This window comes from Poecile atricapillus, chromosome 14, assembly GCF_030490865.1.
Source record: "Poecile atricapillus isolate bPoeAtr1 chromosome 14, bPoeAtr1.hap1, whole genome shotgun sequence".
Taxonomy (NCBI): domain Eukaryota; kingdom Metazoa; phylum Chordata; class Aves; order Passeriformes; family Paridae; genus Poecile; species Poecile atricapillus.
This window is the reverse complement of record NC_081262.1, coordinates 15,702,368-15,719,779: the sequence shown is the minus strand read 5'-3', so window position 1 is coordinate 15,719,779 and position 17,412 is coordinate 15,702,368. Positions and strand designations below refer to the sequence as shown.

At 54.7% G+C, this 17,412-nt stretch overlaps 1 protein-coding gene across 1 annotated transcript in view; it reads left to right on the top strand.

The window, feature by feature from the left end:
- The first annotated feature begins 7,818 nt into the window (after positions 1 to 7,818).
- HS3ST6 (heparan sulfate-glucosamine 3-sulfotransferase 6) overlaps positions 7,819 to 17,412 on the top strand; it is a 31,598-nt gene continuing 22,004 nt past the window's right edge. Inside the window, exon 1 of the mRNA XM_058849793.1 lies at positions 7,819 to 8,246. Coding sequence (XP_058705776.1) covers positions 7,858 to 8,246 — 389 coding nt within the window. The 5' untranslated portion in view covers positions 7,819 to 7,857. The remainder of the gene's footprint in view (positions 8,247 to 17,412) is intronic.

Sequence of the window (17,412 nt, the reverse complement as noted above, 5' to 3'; positions counted from 1 at the left end):
CTGGCCCAGGGAGCGGGACCATCCCTGAATGCTGGGGGTGAAAATTCAGGATTCTGGCCTCAAGTGGGAGCCTGATTCTGCTGCTAATTCTGAAATTCAGGTTTTAGCGCATTAAACTCTGGAATCTGCGTTGCCCACGGGGGAGGTTTGGCTGGGGGTGCAGCTGGCTGGGGTCTGATCCAGTTCTGGGTTCTGTGTCCCTCTCTGCCACCACATTTCTCCCTGTTTCCCAGCCCCAGCAACACCTGAAAGAAGGACCCTGGGAGCCTCCTTGCTGCTTCCAGGGAGCCTTTTGAATCCCCTTTTCCCCCTCCATCCACTTGAGACCGTTCTTCAAACTTCACTTTGTGTTTCATTTCTGCTCAGCTCCTCTCCAGATGTTCCCATTCTGGATCCCACACCTTTCCCTCCCTTTGGCCACTGGATATTTGCCTGAACCTGAGCCAAATGAAAGCTACCCCCAACCTGTGCATGGAATTAGCAGCGGGCATGCCAGACCTCCACGGGCTCGTAAATGTGGCCATCTGCACCTGGCAACGGGAATTTTTAATGGCAAACAAGGAAAACACCCCCTGCTCCTAAATGGGTTGAGGGTTTTTTTGTGTTTGTCTTCTGGAAAAAAAAGAAAAAAAAAAAGAGGAAACTTGTAAATGATTTGCTTGGAAAAAGCCGTTTCCCACAGAGATTGGGCACGGCCACGGGAGCTCGTGGCTGTGACTCAGGGGAAGGAGGATGAGTCCCAGCTGCTCAATGCTGGATTGGGAACGGCTCTGCGTGATTCCTGCCTGCTCTGGGATTAGTTTAGGATGGAATTCTCCAGCCTTGCCCTCCAAGGTGACAAACTGGGGCTGTGTTGGGGCACAGAGCCAGTCCTGCCTTTCCTCCTGCCTTTCCTCCTGCCTGTCCCACTGCAGTGCCAGGGAGAGCATCCTCGGAGCTGCCACCCCTCCTTTGCCATCCTCACTTCAGGAGGTGCTGCTGCACCCTCCAACCTCCCCAGTCCCACACTGGTTCTGTCCCAGTGCCTTTGGCACAGCCCCCAGCCCTGCAGCAGGGAAAAATCCCCCAGGGACACGGTTTTAGGCTTTAAAAAGTGTGATCAAGTCATGCAGTGAACCTTTTGGTAGCCTGTTGTAGATGTATTTTAAACAAGAAATTAGAGATTCAGGAATTCCAGGAGCGGTTTGGGTTGGAAGGGACCTTAAAGCCCACCCAGTGTCACCCCTGCCATGGCAGGGACGCCTCCCGCTGTCCCAGGGTGCTCCAAACCCTGGCCTTGGTGGCTTCCTGATGTTCCCCTCCCCCCTGAATGAGCTGGTGCCTCATTCCCCACCCCAAATGAAATTATTGATTGGGACCTTCAGGCCAGCTCAGGAACAGCAGCAGGAGGAATTCCTGCACTCCCATCCTGGAATTCCTGCACTCCCATCCTGGAATTCCTGCACTCCCATCCTGGAATTCCTGCTCCAGCCCTTGTTGGGATGTTTCCAAGCTCATTAGGGAGATGTCTGTTTGCCGTGTAATTAACTGGAAATGAGCTCAGCAGTGAACACAAATGTCACCAGGGTTCCAGGAGTCCCTGAGCAGGTGAGGAGCTGCCAGGACAGCCCTGGCTGCTCACTGAGGCTCCCAGCACAGAGGGATGAGCAGCAGAGGTGCAGGAATAACTCTGGGGATGGGAGAGGGGTTGGAGAGGCTGGAGATGGTGAGCTCTGGGAAAGACAGAGGTGGCTGCAGTAAATCCTCAGGGGCTGAATCTTCCTCACCCCTGTGCTTTTGGGGCTGTAACAGCTCCCTTCTAGAATTTCCAATCCAGCTGTGGCCTGCAGCTGGAAAGGCTCCAGGCCTTCACCTTTGGCTGTGTCCATCCATCGCTGCAAACACTGATCCCACTCTGGGGCATCCCCTGGCTCCTTCCAAAGGGGACATTCCCCCCTGGAAGTGCCCTTGCTGCTCCACACATCCAGCCAGGATAAACAAATCCCTCTGATTCCACAGACCTGCGTGCCCAGTCACGGGGTTACAGCGAATTAAACACCAAAAAAAGTCACTTTTCTGCCTCCTCCCATCCCTGTCATTTTTTGGCTCTCAGGATGATGAGAAATCGGTGTCACTCCCGTGTCCCCACCCAGGAGGGCACCACTAAGGGAATAAGTGCTCCCAGTTTGTGGAAGATGGGAAATGAGCAGGGGACTGGGCTCAGGGCAGGGCTGGGACAATATCAGAGTCCCAGGGATGGGGTTTGCTCTGAGCTCTGTGGCTCTGCCTGCCCCAATAAAAATTGCACATTTTATGTATGTTATTTTTTAAATTGAAGCTTTTTAAAAAAAAAAACCAAAAAACCTAAACCAGTGGGCTTTGGCTGCTTCATCCCCTTACTGGGATTATTTAAATCAAAAGCAGAAATGGGAGGGGAGGCTCTTTTTGTGACTCCAGCTGGACGGGAGCCAGCCCTGGCTGCTGGAGCACGGGGCTGCCGTGGTCCTGCAGGTCACTGGCCCAAAATTCCATCAGGACAATAACAGCTGGTGCACCCAAATCCACTTTTTGAGCTGGTGAAGGTTTCCCAGCCAAAACTCTCCTGGGATGCTGCTGCCGCCTTCCCGAGCCAGGAGAGCGAATTTGTCCTGCTCAGCCCCCAAATCCCAGCGGAGACGGGGCTGGAGCGGGGAGCTGAGGTGACCAAAGGTCCTGGTGGTGGCAGGGACAGCACTTTGCTGGAGCTGGGGGGTGTTTTGGTTGCGCAAAACCCTCTCCTCCTCCCGGCACGGGGCTGTCTCCAGCTCCCCGGAATCGCTGTAGCCACGGGCAATTTTCTGTGTTCGAGTTTTGCAAAACCATATTAAGAAAAATCTCGCCCTGGCGCTGCTGGCTCTCCTCCAGGCTGGAAATTGCATTCCCCTGCTTGAAATTCCTCCCGGAGTTTCAGATGGAGAATGTACAACTTCACTTTCCATCTTGAGCTGCTGTCACACATTTTAATAACAGGGGCTGGGCTCCACCCCAGCGGTGGCGGCGTGCCAGGATTCTGGAGCGAACCCGTTGGAGCGGCTGCGGTGAGCCCTGGGATGGCTGCGGTGCTGCTGGAGCTGTGGCTCAGCCCCCCCAGCCCAGCTCAGCCTCTTGGAGCGAGGCTGGGCTTTGTGGCTTGCTTTTTAATCCTTGGTGATGAGTTTTTGGTGTCTCCTTTGCCCCGGGTGATGGGGAGCTGGGTGTGGAGGGGATCGGCTCCGTGTGTTGCGCTCATGATCTGAATTAGGAGATGTGATCCCTGATCTGCTCTGGGGAGCTCTGACAGAGCCCTGATGGTCCCACCTGGGTTCCTCCTCTACATCCTGCCTTTCCCCACTGCAGGATCGGGAGAAATCCCCCTGCAATGTGACATTGATGATGAGTTTTTCCCCAAAACCCAGCGGATAAACCTCAAATCTTGGGGAAAGGCCTTTGCTGAGACCCTGGACAGGGCTACAGAGGGGTGGTGGCACTGCCAAAGCTCCAGGTGACATCCCTGTCTGGATAACCCCATGGAGAGCTCAGAGTGGGGACAGTGGAGAGTGGCCTGGTGGCTTTAGGGACACTCCCAGCGCTGCTTTCCCAGTGAGGGTCACCGTGCCCGAGGCTGGGACATCGCAAATCCCTCGGGACTGAGGCTGGGACATCACAAATCCCTTGGGACTGAGGCTGGGACATCCCACATCCCTCGGGACTGAGGCTGGGACATCGCAAATCCCTTGGGACTGAGGCTGGGACATCCCACATCCCTCGGGACTGGGGCTGGGACATCGCAAATCCCTCAGGACTGAGGCTGGGACATCGCAAATCCCTCGGGACTGAGTCTGGGATATCCCACATCCCTTGGAACTGGGGCTGGGACATCCCACATCCCTCAGGACTGAGGCTGGGACATCGCAAATCCCTCGGGACTGAGGCTGGGACATCACAAATCCCTTGAGACTGAGACTGGGACATCGCAAATCCCTCGGGACTGAGGCTGGGACATCCCACATCCCTCAGGACTGAGGCTGGGACATCGCAAATCCCTCGGGATTGAGGCTGGGACATCCCACATCCCCTGGGACTGAGGCTGGGACATCCTGCATCCCTTGGGACTGAGGTTGGGACATCACAAATCCCTTGGGACTGAGGTTGGGACATCACAAATCCCTCGGGACTGAGGCTGGGACATCCTGCATCCCTCGGGACTGAGTCTGGGACATCCCACATCCCTCGGGACTGAGGCTGGGACATCACAAATCCCTCGGGACTGAGGCTGGGACATCGCAAATCCCTCGGGACTGAGGCTGGGACATCGCAAATCCCTCGGGACTGAGGCTGGGACATCACAAATCCCTCGGGACTGAGGCTGGGACATCCCTCATCCCTTCCTCCAGCTGCCTTTTATGGGCTGCTCTCTGAACCCGAGCAGTTGTGCTGTATTTGTCCAACACTCGCTGCAATCAGGGAAACAGCCTCCCTAATTGGATTGGGAGGCCGCAGTAATTGGCTGTTTGGGAGCAGCCGTTTCCAATCAAGCTGTGCGCGCCTTTAATAAGCGCGCTCGCCTTTATCAGCCTGGCAAACTGCGCCGTGGAGGTGACCTGCTAAATGATCCCCCGTGTTTCTAAAGCATTTTTCATCCCCGCTGATCCCCCGAGCCCTTTTCTTTCTTTCTTTGTAATAACAAACTCGGGGAAATCCCAGAAATCCCAGAGCAGCCGCGCTGCGGCTCCCGCCTGCCCGTGCTGGTGGGCAGAGGGGGGGTCTGAGGAGGGTCACGGTGCTGGGGGGACCGGTGAGGTGGCAGGGGACCCACCCTGCTGGGTTTGGGATGGGGAGAGGGTGCTGGTGTTGCTGGGTTTGGCCCCTGGTGGCATTTGGCACTTGTCCTGGATCAGGCAGGACCGTGCCCTGCTCCAGGATTGGGATTTATGGGATGAGCTGATCCCGCTGCTCCGACCAGGATTTGGCCACGATTCTCCGTGGAACATCTCCCTCCCCATGGCCACAGTTCCCCCGCTGGAGCCACCAGTTCCCAGGGAGCTGCTGAGCCACCAGCCCGGCCCTGGGGCTTGCCAAGGCCTGCTCACTCCTGCCAGGACCCAGGGAGTGGGAAAACATCCCTCGTTGTGCTTTGGTGGGGACAATCGAGGCTGGTGAGGCCCTGGCACAGCCACCCCTGGGTGGCCACAGAGCTGTGAGGGTGGCCACTGCCAGCCAGGGACACCAAACACAGGGAGAACATTGCAGATCTCATTTATTTCAACCAAAATGCCCTGATTTGGCTTAAAAACTTCCATGTGAGCTGCTCATCCTCAACTCCCTGAGCTGCCTGTCCGCTGGGGTCTGGGCTGAGCCTCCTGCAGGGCCCCCCCAGCTCTTCCAGACGCGGGGCTGGGGTGACCTTGGGCACGTCCCAAGCCCTCGGCGCCTGGCCCCGGCCGCAAACTCGTGTTTTAATCCTTTTTCCCAAATTTTGAAGGTGAGAAAGGAAGGCTCTGACTGCGCTGCGGGCAGCTGCCGGTGCCAAGAGGCCCCGTGGCACCAGCCCTGCCAGCCCCCCACGCCGAGGCAGAGGAGGGTGAGTGCCCTGCGCTCCCCCCCTCGCCTTCCCGGAGTCTCCCCGGCTGCGTTTGGGCACGAGTTTGTCGGGATGGATCCGCTCTCGCCAAACGTTTCCATTTTGACAAACTGGAGTTCTCCAACAGCAACATTCCCCCTCCCAACCCAAACAGGGAGCTGGAGCCGCTCCCGCCCGCCGTGGAACAGCTCCCGTTTCCAATCGCTCGGGAAAAGTCACCCAGAGCTGGCGAGCGGATCAGTTTGGGTGCGTTTGTGGCGGTGGCACCGCTCTGGTGACAGCTGTGCTCCCCCGCTGTCACCGCTCCTGTCCCCCGGGAATGTCGTGCTGGGAGAGCTCTGGGGTTGTTCCCTCCCTCTGGAATATGTTCCTCCTGCTGTGGGACAGGCGGCCCCGAGCAGCCGCCACGAGAGGGCACAAAGCCCTGGCCCTGCAGCCAGGCGGCCTCGGCACCGTGTCACCCTGTCACCGTGTCACCCTGTCACCGTGTCACCCTGACACTGTGTCACCCACCCTGCAGCCCTGTCACCGTGTCACCCTGTCACCGTGTCACCCTGACACTGTGTCACCCACCCTGCAGCCCTGTCACTGTGTCACCCTGTCACCGTGTCACCCTGACACTGTGTCACCCACCCTGCAGCCCTGTCACTGTGTCACCCTGACACTGTGTCACCCTGCAGCCCTGACACTGTGTCACCCTGTCACTGTGTCACCCACCCTGCAGCCCTGTCACTGTGTCACCCTGTCACTGTGTCACCCTGTCACTGTGTCACCCTGCAGCCTTGTCACTGTGTCACCCACACTGCAGCCCTGTCACCCTGTTACCCTGTCAACTGTGTCACCCTGTTACCCTGTCACCCTGCAGTCTTGTCACCATGTCACCCTGCAGCCTCAGCACTGTGTCACCCTGCAGCCCTGTCTGTCACTGTGTCACCCTGTTACCCTATCACCCTGTCACTGTGTCACCCTGTCACCAGGTCACCCTGCAGCCCTGTCTGTCACTGTGTCACCCTGCAGCCCTGTCTGTCACCGTGTCACCCTGCAGCCCTGTCTGTCACTGTGTCACCCTGCAGCCCTGTCTGTCACTGTGTCACCCTGCAGCCCTGTCACCCTGCAGCGTTGTCACCATGTCACTGTGTCACCCTGCACCCACATCATGCTGTCACCCTGCATTCCTGTCACTGTCACCCTGTCACGCTGCAGCTCTGCAACCGTATCACATCAAACCCTGCAGCTGTATCACAGTGTCACCCTGCAGCCCTGTCACCCTGTCACCCTTCCATCCTGGCACTGTGTCACCCTGCAGCTTTGTCACCCTGTCACCCCACAGCCCTGTCCCTGTGTCACCCTGCAGCTTTGTCACCCCACAGCCCTGTCCCCGTGTCCCCCTCTGACGCTGCCATTGTCCAAGTCCCTCTGTAGCCCCACAGGATCATCACTGAGCCCAATCCAGCCCCGCTCCACCCTCCCCATCCCAGGCTGTGCATCCTCATCCTCATTCTCCAGCTCTTGGAAAACTTGGGGGCTCTGATTCTAAAGAGATTTAATTACATGAACAGGTTAATTAAGACACCAGCCTGGGATCCTGCTCTGCTGCTGGAGCCTTCCCGGTGAGACCCTTTCCAAAAACACCCATTGGAGCCCCAGGAACGGTGAGGAGAGGAGGGAATGTATGAAAGGAGAAAAATTGATGGGAAAATGTGGTGAAGTATGGAGAAATGTGGGAAATTAAGGGCAAACGTGTGAAAACACAGGGAAATGTGGGAAGCGTGTGAAAACATGGGGAAGTGTGGGGAAGCGTGGCAAAAATACGGAAAAACATGGGAAAATGGGGGGAAATGTGGGAAAAAGCGAAAACACGGAGTAACACGGGGAAGTGTGGGGCAACATGGGAAAACAAGAGGAAATGGGGGGGAGAGGAATGGAAAAATACAGGGAGAAGGCGTGAGAACACAGGGAAATGTGTGCAAACCCGTGCCCACCCGCCTGGGAAGGGGCTGCCCGGTGCGGGTGACAGCCACGCGTGGGGGTGACATCCCCGCGTGTGCCGCGCCCCTTCCCCGCTCCCAATCCCCTCCCTCCCCATCCCTCCCCTCCCTTCCCTTCCCCTCCTCGGGGCGTCACCGCCCCACGCGCGTGTCCTCGGCCTCCCCCGCCCCGCGGGTGGGCGTGGGGGCGGCGCGGCCGGGCCGGGGGGAGCTCGGGGAGGGGGACCCGGGGCCGGGCCGGGGGGCGCGGGGGGCGCGGCGGCGGCGGCGGTGCGGGATGCGCGGCCCCCGATGGGATGTAGCGGGCGGCTGCTGGGACCCGCCGGGGGCCGCCGCGCCTCGCTGCTCCTCACCATGATCCTCTTCTTCACCTACTTCTTCTCCTGCCTGCCCGGGCCCTGCGAGCCGCTGCCGCCCGCGCTGCTGCTGCCGCCGCCCGCAGCGCTGCCCGCGGGGCCGGGGGAAGCGGCGGGGGGCTCGGGGGGCTCGGGGGGCTCGGGGGGCTCGGGGGGCTCGGGGGGAGGCAGCCGCCGCTTCCCCCAGGCCATCATCGTGGGCGTGAAGAAGGGCGGGACGCGGGCGCTGCTCGAGTTCCTGCGGGCGCACCCCGGGGTGCGGGCGGTGGGCGCCGAACCCCATTTCTTCGACAGGTGCTACGAGAAGGGGCTGCGCTGGTACAGGTAAGGTCGCCGGGGGGGGGGGGGTCGGTAATTAGCGCAGAGCTGTGTTAATTGCAGCCCCGGCAGGGATGCGGCGGCTCTGCAACAGGAGGGTCCTGGGAGAGAAATGGGGTCCGAGAGGAGGATGCGGGTCCCGGGCGGGACGAGCGGGGGGCGGCAGCTCCGAGCATCGCCGGGGCTGGGGAAGGGACTGGCGGCTGCTTTTGCGGGGCTGCCGCTGAAGTCGGGAGCGCTGCGAGTGTGAGAAGCGGTCCCCTTGTCCCCCTGTCCCCCTGTCCCCTTGTCCCCCTGTCCCCCTGTCCCCTTGTCCCCCTGTCCCCCTGTCCCCCTGTCCCCCTGTCCCCTTGTCCCCGTGTCGCCGTTTTCCTCGCTGTCCCCGCGCCTCCCATCCCGCATCCCATCCGGCCAGCGACGAAACCGGCAGCAAAAATGTGCTCGTTCAACTCCCCAGGCTTTGCGATTTTAACCTTTAGCACTTTATCCCCAGCCGTGCCCCCGTTTCCCCACCGGGTTCCTTTAGGAATTGTTTTATTCGTGTGGTTTATAAAAAAACTCAGAAATGAGCGAGGACCTCGGGCTTGATCCTGGCTGTGCTTGGATCGGGGAGCGGGCGAGGGGGGTGAATCCGTGGGATCCTCGGCGGGTTTGTGGCAAAGGGCAGAGCTGGAGCGATCCAAGGGAGTTTGTTTTTTGATGGGATTGAACTCTTCAGGCGATAAAGCATTCGGAAGAGCAGCTACCGTGCATGTGGAGTGTATTAAACTCGCGTCTCCTGGCCAGCTCCAGAGCGGCTGGGCCAAGCGGAGTCGGGAGCGATAAGTCCCTTGAAGCCGGGGATGGAATCTGCTCCGTTATTTTGAAGGCAATCCAAATGTGTCGATGTATGAAAGCGCCGTGGTGTTCTCGGGGAAACATCTGTAAATAATAAAAGGAGTAGCTCTCCCTGTCCTTCCTGCCTCTCCATCCCCTTCTCCCCCAGCCCCTCGGGAATACCGCATTTCTTAACGCGCTCTCCATGTTTTGGGGGAGGTTGCAGCTTCCCCATCCTCGCCCAAGTAACAACCTGTGAAAAATCAGCGTGTTTAATGGAAAGAGTAATTTTAGTGGTAATTTTACCCGCAGAGTTTCAGCTTTCTGAGCCCACATCTGGGCTGTAAAGTTACGACTTAACACACCTTCAAAACCCAGTAAGTAGCGGCGCTTATTTTTATGGCTGCATTAATATCCCCGTGATTTATGAGCTCATTCCTCAGCTCCGTTCGGCTCCGCGCTGCTCGAGCAACAATAATGATGATCACTAATCTTTTTGGGGTGAGGACTGCTCTCTCTTGGCAGAATGGGAGTTTAATGACTGCGAGTACATAATTAAAGCGGGGAAGATCGAACGCTTTCATATCGCTCGTCGGAGCCCGGCGAGGCTCTGGCAGGACGGACCGCAGAGAGAACGAGAAATAAATCTTAGTTTGGATGGCTCTGCTGCGAGTTTTTAGTCGCAGGGAGCCTGGCCTGGCACCAGTTTCGAGATGATCCCGTATGTGGTTGTGGTAAATTTGGAGAAATGGAGCGGGGAAGGTTTTCGGCCGCTGGGCTGGGGAGAATCCGCATCCTTTGGGGCGAGGCAAAAATCAGGAGATGTTTTGCTTTAACTCTGGGTAAAGTGTGGTTTTAATCACACACACACACACATTTCCCTTCGCTTCCTCTCCTCTCGGCCTCTTGTTTTGTCTTCTCACAAGACCTCGCAGTACCAGGGGATTTTATCCCCGGGAAGCCAGACGGAGCTAAATGCTTAAAGCTGGGATGTGCTGGAGTGGAGGGAAAGAGAAGTTGGACAGAAAATCAGGTTTTTCCTATGGATATCTCAAAAGTGGTGTAAACATTTTTAAAATATTTGAACTTGCTAGGAAACCGAAATTACACCAACCCCTTCTCACGCCAAGATATTTGGCCCGAAGGCACCTGTAGGTTGTTGCTTGTCTTGAGTAAATGTGGAAAAAGAATTCCCTTGGAAATATCACTCCAGAATTATTTTGTTCTTTCTTAGTAGCTCCGTCCTGTAGTGATTTCCCTGCTCTGGCAGGAGCATCTCCTCGTGGGTGATGAGTAGTTTGTTATAAGTTACTGACTGAAATAATTTATTCTTACTGGATTGTTTTATTTAATTTGAATTTGAAATGGCTCAAAGCCCCCCTTGTGGGTTTTTTTTTTTCTTTTTTGGAGTAGTAGTGGAAAGAAAATGTTCTGCAAAAGCATCTCCTCCAGAATTCCTTGAGTTTTAGCTGATTCTAAGAAGGTTAAACACCTTTTCAGGGCTGCAGCCTAAATGATTTAATGGCTAATCCAAGCATGATGGGATGTTTTCTCCTCAAGAAAAACATGATTTTAATTTTTTTGGCACTCAATGCTGCTTGAAGGAAACCTAAATAAAACCTAAATAAAAAGAAGAGGCGATGCTGGCGTGTCTGCTGCCAGTTTGGGGTGTGGGGGGTCCTCTTTGGGAGCCTGGGACTTTCTGTGTGTGTTTTGTGGGAATGTAGGTGAGGACAAATGTTAAAAACTCAATTAAATCCGAGCAGTTTGGGGTGATATTCAGAAATCCATTGCAAAACTTGGAGCATCTGACAGTGTGGGGCCAGGTCCTGCCTTTGCCTGTGGGGATTGGGGAGAACATTTGTGGGGTGAAGGGGTTTAAAGGGCTGGAACCCCCTCGGTGTGAGGGGAGCAGGTTTGGGCTCACCTGTGACATTTGGGATGTGTTCACACCTTGTCTGGTGGGGCTGGGGCTCTCCAGTGCCGCTGCTCTGCTCCACTGGGGACGTTTTGGGGGCGTAGCAGAATCTTTGCATGGGATTGTTCCCTTTTTGGATGCCAGAGCTGGTTTGGTTCCCACGCAGAGGTTCCAGCTGCCTTGCACCGAGTTTGGCACAGAGAGGGGGGAACAGCGGCTTTGGGGAGCGTGGCAGTGCTGGGAGAGGGGCCTGGGCTGAAGGAAAAGGAGTTCAGGGGAATTCAGCTTTGAGGGAATTCCTGTGGAAAGCTCTGAGCCTCACACAGCTCATCCAAAGAAGTCTCCTCGTCCCCATCTGCCAAAACTTTGCGGCAACATCGGCTCAACCTGAATCGGCTTTTCCTCTGTCTCGTGTTCTCTTGTGTGACCTGGGATCCCTGTCCCAAATTCCCATCCTGTCTTCCTGCTTTTTCCAAGAGCCAAAGGAAGATTTAGGCAGGAATGGTGCTGGCCCAAGGCTCCCTCCACCCCGCACATCCTGAGCCCGGGAAGCTGCACACACCGGATTTGTAGGAATTGTAAAGAATTCCCGATTTTCATACAGTTTGGACCAGAAGTATTAAAACCTACTATGGGATGTCTGGTGGTTGGCCAGGCTGGATCCCTGCAGGCAGAGGGACACGAGGAGGAGCTGGAATCCCCAGGGAGCATCCTCTGACCCCGCAGAGCCAGCCCAGAGCTCCGACACTTCTCGGAGGCCGAATTTAACTTTTCACTGTCGTTTTCCCGTCCCATCCAACACGAAAGTTGGATTGAGGGGGGAAGAACTCTCCGTGGGGGTTCCTCCATCCCTCTGTTCTTCTGCTGAGGTGTCCCAGCTCGGGAGCAGCCCCGGGAAGGTGGAGGGGGAGCAGAGAGCCGCTCCCCGGCATGTGGGGTTTGCCCCCTCCCCTTCCCCGACCCCATTCACAGCAGCTAATAACGCTCTTGAAAGGCATCCAGGATTTCTTGAGCCAGACTTTGTTATCTCGGAACCTCGCAACCCCGACGCCTTTGAGCGACAGGAGAAGGACGCGGCTGCCGCGCTGCTCTTTTGACTTTTGCCGGGAGCGTTATTGGCAGCTGAAAAGTGGAGCTAAGGAGGTGCCTTGAGGGGGTTTTTTGTGTGTGTTGCGATTGTACAGACACATCAAGCCGCTCTATAGCTCGAGCTGCTGAATAAAACCGGCTCCTCCGGAGTCACCAGGCTGAGTTTTGGCACCGCGCTCGGGTCCCCTCCCAGGGCCGGCTTTTCACAGGCGCCTTGGGAAGCGCAAAGGTGGGAAGAGACAAAGGAATCCGGCCGGAGCGGGATGGCGATGCACGGACCTGCTCCGGGACATTATCTTTATTCATTGGCACCGCTAATCTCTCCTCCTGATGGACTCGGTTTCAGCGGCGCTGCCGCCTCAGAGCGGCCCTTGTTTTCCCGGGGCATTCGCAGCTTCTCGCCTTTATTACTTTACAATCTTTTCTCTCTTTTTTTTTTTTTTTTCTTTTCCACTTCCATTCACAAGTGAGACCTTTCTGTCTCAGCTTCCCCGATCCTCACCCCCGTGTTTGGGAAATGAAACCTCAAGTACAAAGAAAACATGCGGGGAAACCTGAGAAAAAGCTGATTTTAACTGAGAATAAGATACATTAAAGCTTTTACTTAAGGCGCAGTGTTTTGGGTTGGCTTTTATGCACTGTTTTAGCCTCAGCCCTACTCTTAGGACAGGGTTTAAGCGCTGGGTGCCCCCTTGGCAGCCGGATGGGTCTCCCTGGTGATGTCCCCCTGTTTTCTGCTCCCCAACACACACCCAGCACTGCTTGGGCTTGGGAATCAATCCACAATTCGTGCAAAATTTGGGTTTCTGCAAACCGCTTTCACGTGGCATCAAAAATAGCTTTTACTGCCACGACGAGGAATTAACATTTGAAACCATTTAAAGGGCTCCCAGAAGGGGATTGCTGCGGGTGGGGAGAGAGAGGAGCTGTGCCCGTCCTGTTTTGGGGGGTCGGTGATGGGAGCACAGCTCAACCCCCCCCCCCAGCCCCTCATTTTCACGATGTTATTATCCTTTATTTCCACACGGCCGGGTTTTCTTCCCCGTCCCATCAAGTGCTTCTTGCTGAGCCAAGCAGGTTTGGGAGCCTGAATTTGAGCCTGGCTCAGCCTCCAGGCAAAAACCAAGTCGGGTTGTTTGTTCCTTGTGCTGCTGCTCGGATGGTTCAGGCTCGGGTGGTTGGAGCTGCGTGTTAATGTTGGCTGCGATTTTGGGGATAAAAGCTGCGATTTGCAGGGTGGAAGGAGCCGTGTGCTCTTCCCGGCTCAGGAATGCTTTCCCTGTCTCTGGATCTGTTAAATAAATGGGGGGATTACACCCGGGCTGGGCAGGGGATGTGCAGGAGTAACCTGAGTTCCTAAAGGATTTCAGATCTGCCAGGATTTCCATCCCAGGCTGCTTAAATACACCCAGAGATCACGGGGATGGTTAAAAAAAATATAATATTATGGGAATTGATACTTCTGGAAAAATCTTCTTCATTCCTGTCCTTTCCCTTGTGCTCTTCGTCATAACCTCAGGAGATAGAATTGAAATATTGAAACATGGGGTTTTTGGGTTTTTTTTTTTAATCCTTGTAACTCCAGAGAAGTTCTGAAAATATGTCAAATATTGCCAAAAAATTCAACAAGAGCCAGGAAAGCCGCAAGGCTTCTGTTAGTGGAATTGAAAGCTTGGAGAAATAATCACTGCAGTGTCAAAGAAAGTTTGGGAGTTTCTCCTTAAAGGTATTATGTGGATTTTTTTCTCCCTTCGATTATTTTTAGATCGTGACAGAAGGTGGAAAAGGCCGGTGGATTTACAGGGTGCTTTCATGCAAGGAGAGACAATTACTTAAGAGAGTTCAAAGCTTATTTATAAAACAGTAATTACCTTCCCCTGGGATGGAGACGGGCGGCTCTGGCGGCAGCGGGGAGGGGGTTACAGCACTTAATTGACAAAGATGCTTAAAAGCTTCCTCCTGACCTTTTCAGAAACTTTCTGCTGCAACAGGCTCGGGCAGAGATTGAAAACCTGCCCAAGGAAAGGCCAGGTTTAATACCCAGACTTAGCTCTAAATGGCTTTTCAAAGGGCTGGGGAAATCCTCCTGCTTAGGGAGCCAGCGGTGTCGGAGGGACGGATGGATGGATGGATGATGGATGATGGATGATGGATGGATGATGGATGATGGACGATGGATGGATGGATGATGGATGATGGATGGATGATGGATGGATGATGGATGGATGGATGGATGATGGATGATGGATGATGGATGGATGATGGATGGATGGATGATGGATGATGGATGGATGATGGATGGATGATGGATGGATGGATGATGGATGATGGATGATGGATGGATGGATGATGGATGGATGGATGATGGATGATGGATGATGGATGGATGGATGGATGGATGATGGATGGATGATGGATGGATGGATGGATGGATGATGGATGGATGACAGATGATGGATGATGGATGGATGGATGGGTGGATGGGTGGATGGATGGATGGATGATGGATGGATGATGGATGATGGATGGATGGATGGATGGATGGATGATGGATGGATGATGGATGGATGATGGATGGATGATGGATGATGGATGATGGATGATGGATGGATGATGGATGGATGGATGATGGATGATGGATGGATGATGGATGATGGATGGATGATGGATGATGGATGATGGATGGATGATGGATGGATGATGGATGGATGGATGATGGATGATGGATGATGGATGGATGATGGATGGATGATGGATGATGGATGGATGATGGATGATGGATGGATGATGGATGGATGATGGATGGATGGATGATGGATGGATGATGGATGGATGATGGATGGATGGATGGATGGATGGATGGATGGATGGATGGATGGATGATGGATGATGGATGGATGATGGATGAATGGATGGATGGATGATGGATGATGGATGGATGGATGGATGGATGGATGGATGATGGATGGATGATGGATGGATGATGGATGGAGGGATGGATGGATGGATGGATGGATGGATGATGGATGGATGATGGATGATGGATGGATGGATGGATGAATGGATGGATGGATGGATGATGGATGGATGGATGGATGATGGATGGTGGATGATGGATGGATGATGGATGGATGATGGATGGATGATGGATGGATGATGGATGGATGGATGGATGGATGGATGGATGGATGGATGGATGATGGATGGATGATGGATGGATGATGGATGGAGGGATGGATGGATGATGGATGGATGATGGATGGAGGGATGGATGATGGATGGATGATGGATGGATGATGGATGGATGATGGATGGATGGATGGATGGATGGATGGATGATGGATGATGGATGGATGATGGATGGATGATGGATGGATGATGGATGGATGATGGATGGATGGATGGATGGATGGATGGATGATGGATGATGGATGGATGATGGATGGATGGATGATGGATGATGGATGATGGATGGATGGATGATGGATGGATGGATGGATGGATGGATGGATGATGGATGGATGGATGATGGATGGATGGATGATGGATGGATGATGGATGATGGATGGATGGATGATGGATGATGGATGGATGGATGGATGGATGATGGATGATGGATGATGGATGATGGATGGATGGATGATGATGGATGGATGATGGATGGATGGATGGATGGATGGATGATGGATGGATGATGGATGGATGGATGATGGATGGATGATGGATGATGGATGATGGATGGATGATGGATGGATGGATGATGGATGGATGGATGGATGGATGGATGATGGATGATGGATGATGGATGGATGGATGATGGATGGATGGATGGATGATGGATGATGGATGATGGATGGATGATGGATGATGGATGGATGATGGATGGATGATGGATGATGGATGGATGATGGATGGATGATGGATGATGGATGGATGATGGATGATGGATGATGGATGGATGGATGATGGATGGATGGATGGATGATGGATGGATGATGGATGGAGGGATGGATGGAATCCATGGATGGATGGATGATGGATGGATGATGGATGATGGATGGATGAGGGATGATGGATGGATGGATGATGGATCCCTTAAGGGAGTCACTCTGGAGCTGAAGACTGGTTTGAGATGCGAATGTGGATGTGGCAGCTGTGCCCCCTGAGAGGGGTCCTGCAGGTCACCCCAGGGCTCGGGGGTCAGTGTCCAGCTCCGTGCGATTCCAGGCCTTGTGGAGAGCAGGGATGAGCCAGGGTTTGCATGATGAGATGGTCCAGAGCCAAAGAGAGCATCCCTGTTCCACCATGTGCTGCTGGTGGCAAGGACAGCCCTGACCTGGAGCATGAGGAGTGCTGGTCCCAGACTGAAATGTGGGGGGGAATGGCTGAAATTCAGAAAAATTCACTATTTGGGCTCTGAAGCACCAGCACGGAATGTTTTAGGCAGCCTGGGATAACAGCAGCACTTTGGGAGTGGGATGAGCTTCTGGGCTCCTCCTGGGAGTGATCTTGGTGTGTTCCACCGTGGAAATCTGATGGCAGACAGGGACACGAGGGGAATAAACTCCTCTCTCCCAGCCAGGAGCTCCACAGTGAGGGGGTGGCAGGAGCCTCCCAAGCCCCGGGGGCCGCTCTGCATCTTAACACACAAAATTGATCAAGAGCAGGAGAGAATTACATTCATACAGTCACTTGTCACTGAGGTCTTATTAGGAATCTCCACTCATTAGTGTGGAGAGAACAAGGATGTGACCTTGTTAATGTCCTTGGGCAGGGGAAAGGCTGATTGACCACTTTGCTATTGATTTATCACTTAGCCCTGGAGCTCTGTGTGCTTTGCCTTGGCCGTGGGCACATCTGGCCCTGGGCACACCTGGCCCTGGGCACACCTGGCCCTGGGCACACCTGGAGGGTTTTCTGTAGCTGGAATGTAGAATTGGCTTCCCTTTCCCTGCCCTGTCCGCACCCTTCTGGCTGATTCAGCCGGGAATTCGCAGCCAAGTCGTGCAAATTAAAAATAAATATATAAATAAAAAAGGATGAGCCGGTGATTGATGGGAAGGGCCAAGGAAAGTGACAGATCCCTTCCCTGGAGGCCACATCCCGGCACTGCCGGGGCCTCCTGCCTTGTGCAACTTCCCAGCTGCTCCAGAGCTGCCATATCCCAAAGCCCTGGGCTGGGGGAGCCTCTCCCTGTGCCCCCTGTGCCCCCCACAGCAGCCCCGGGGACAGGATGGACCCTCTGGGGGTGCAGGAGGACTCGGCCAGGTCTGGGGTCACCTCTGGGCTCTGCATGGCAGGAAGGACACGGAGGGGCTGGAGCGTGGCCAGGGAAGGGAACGGGGCTGG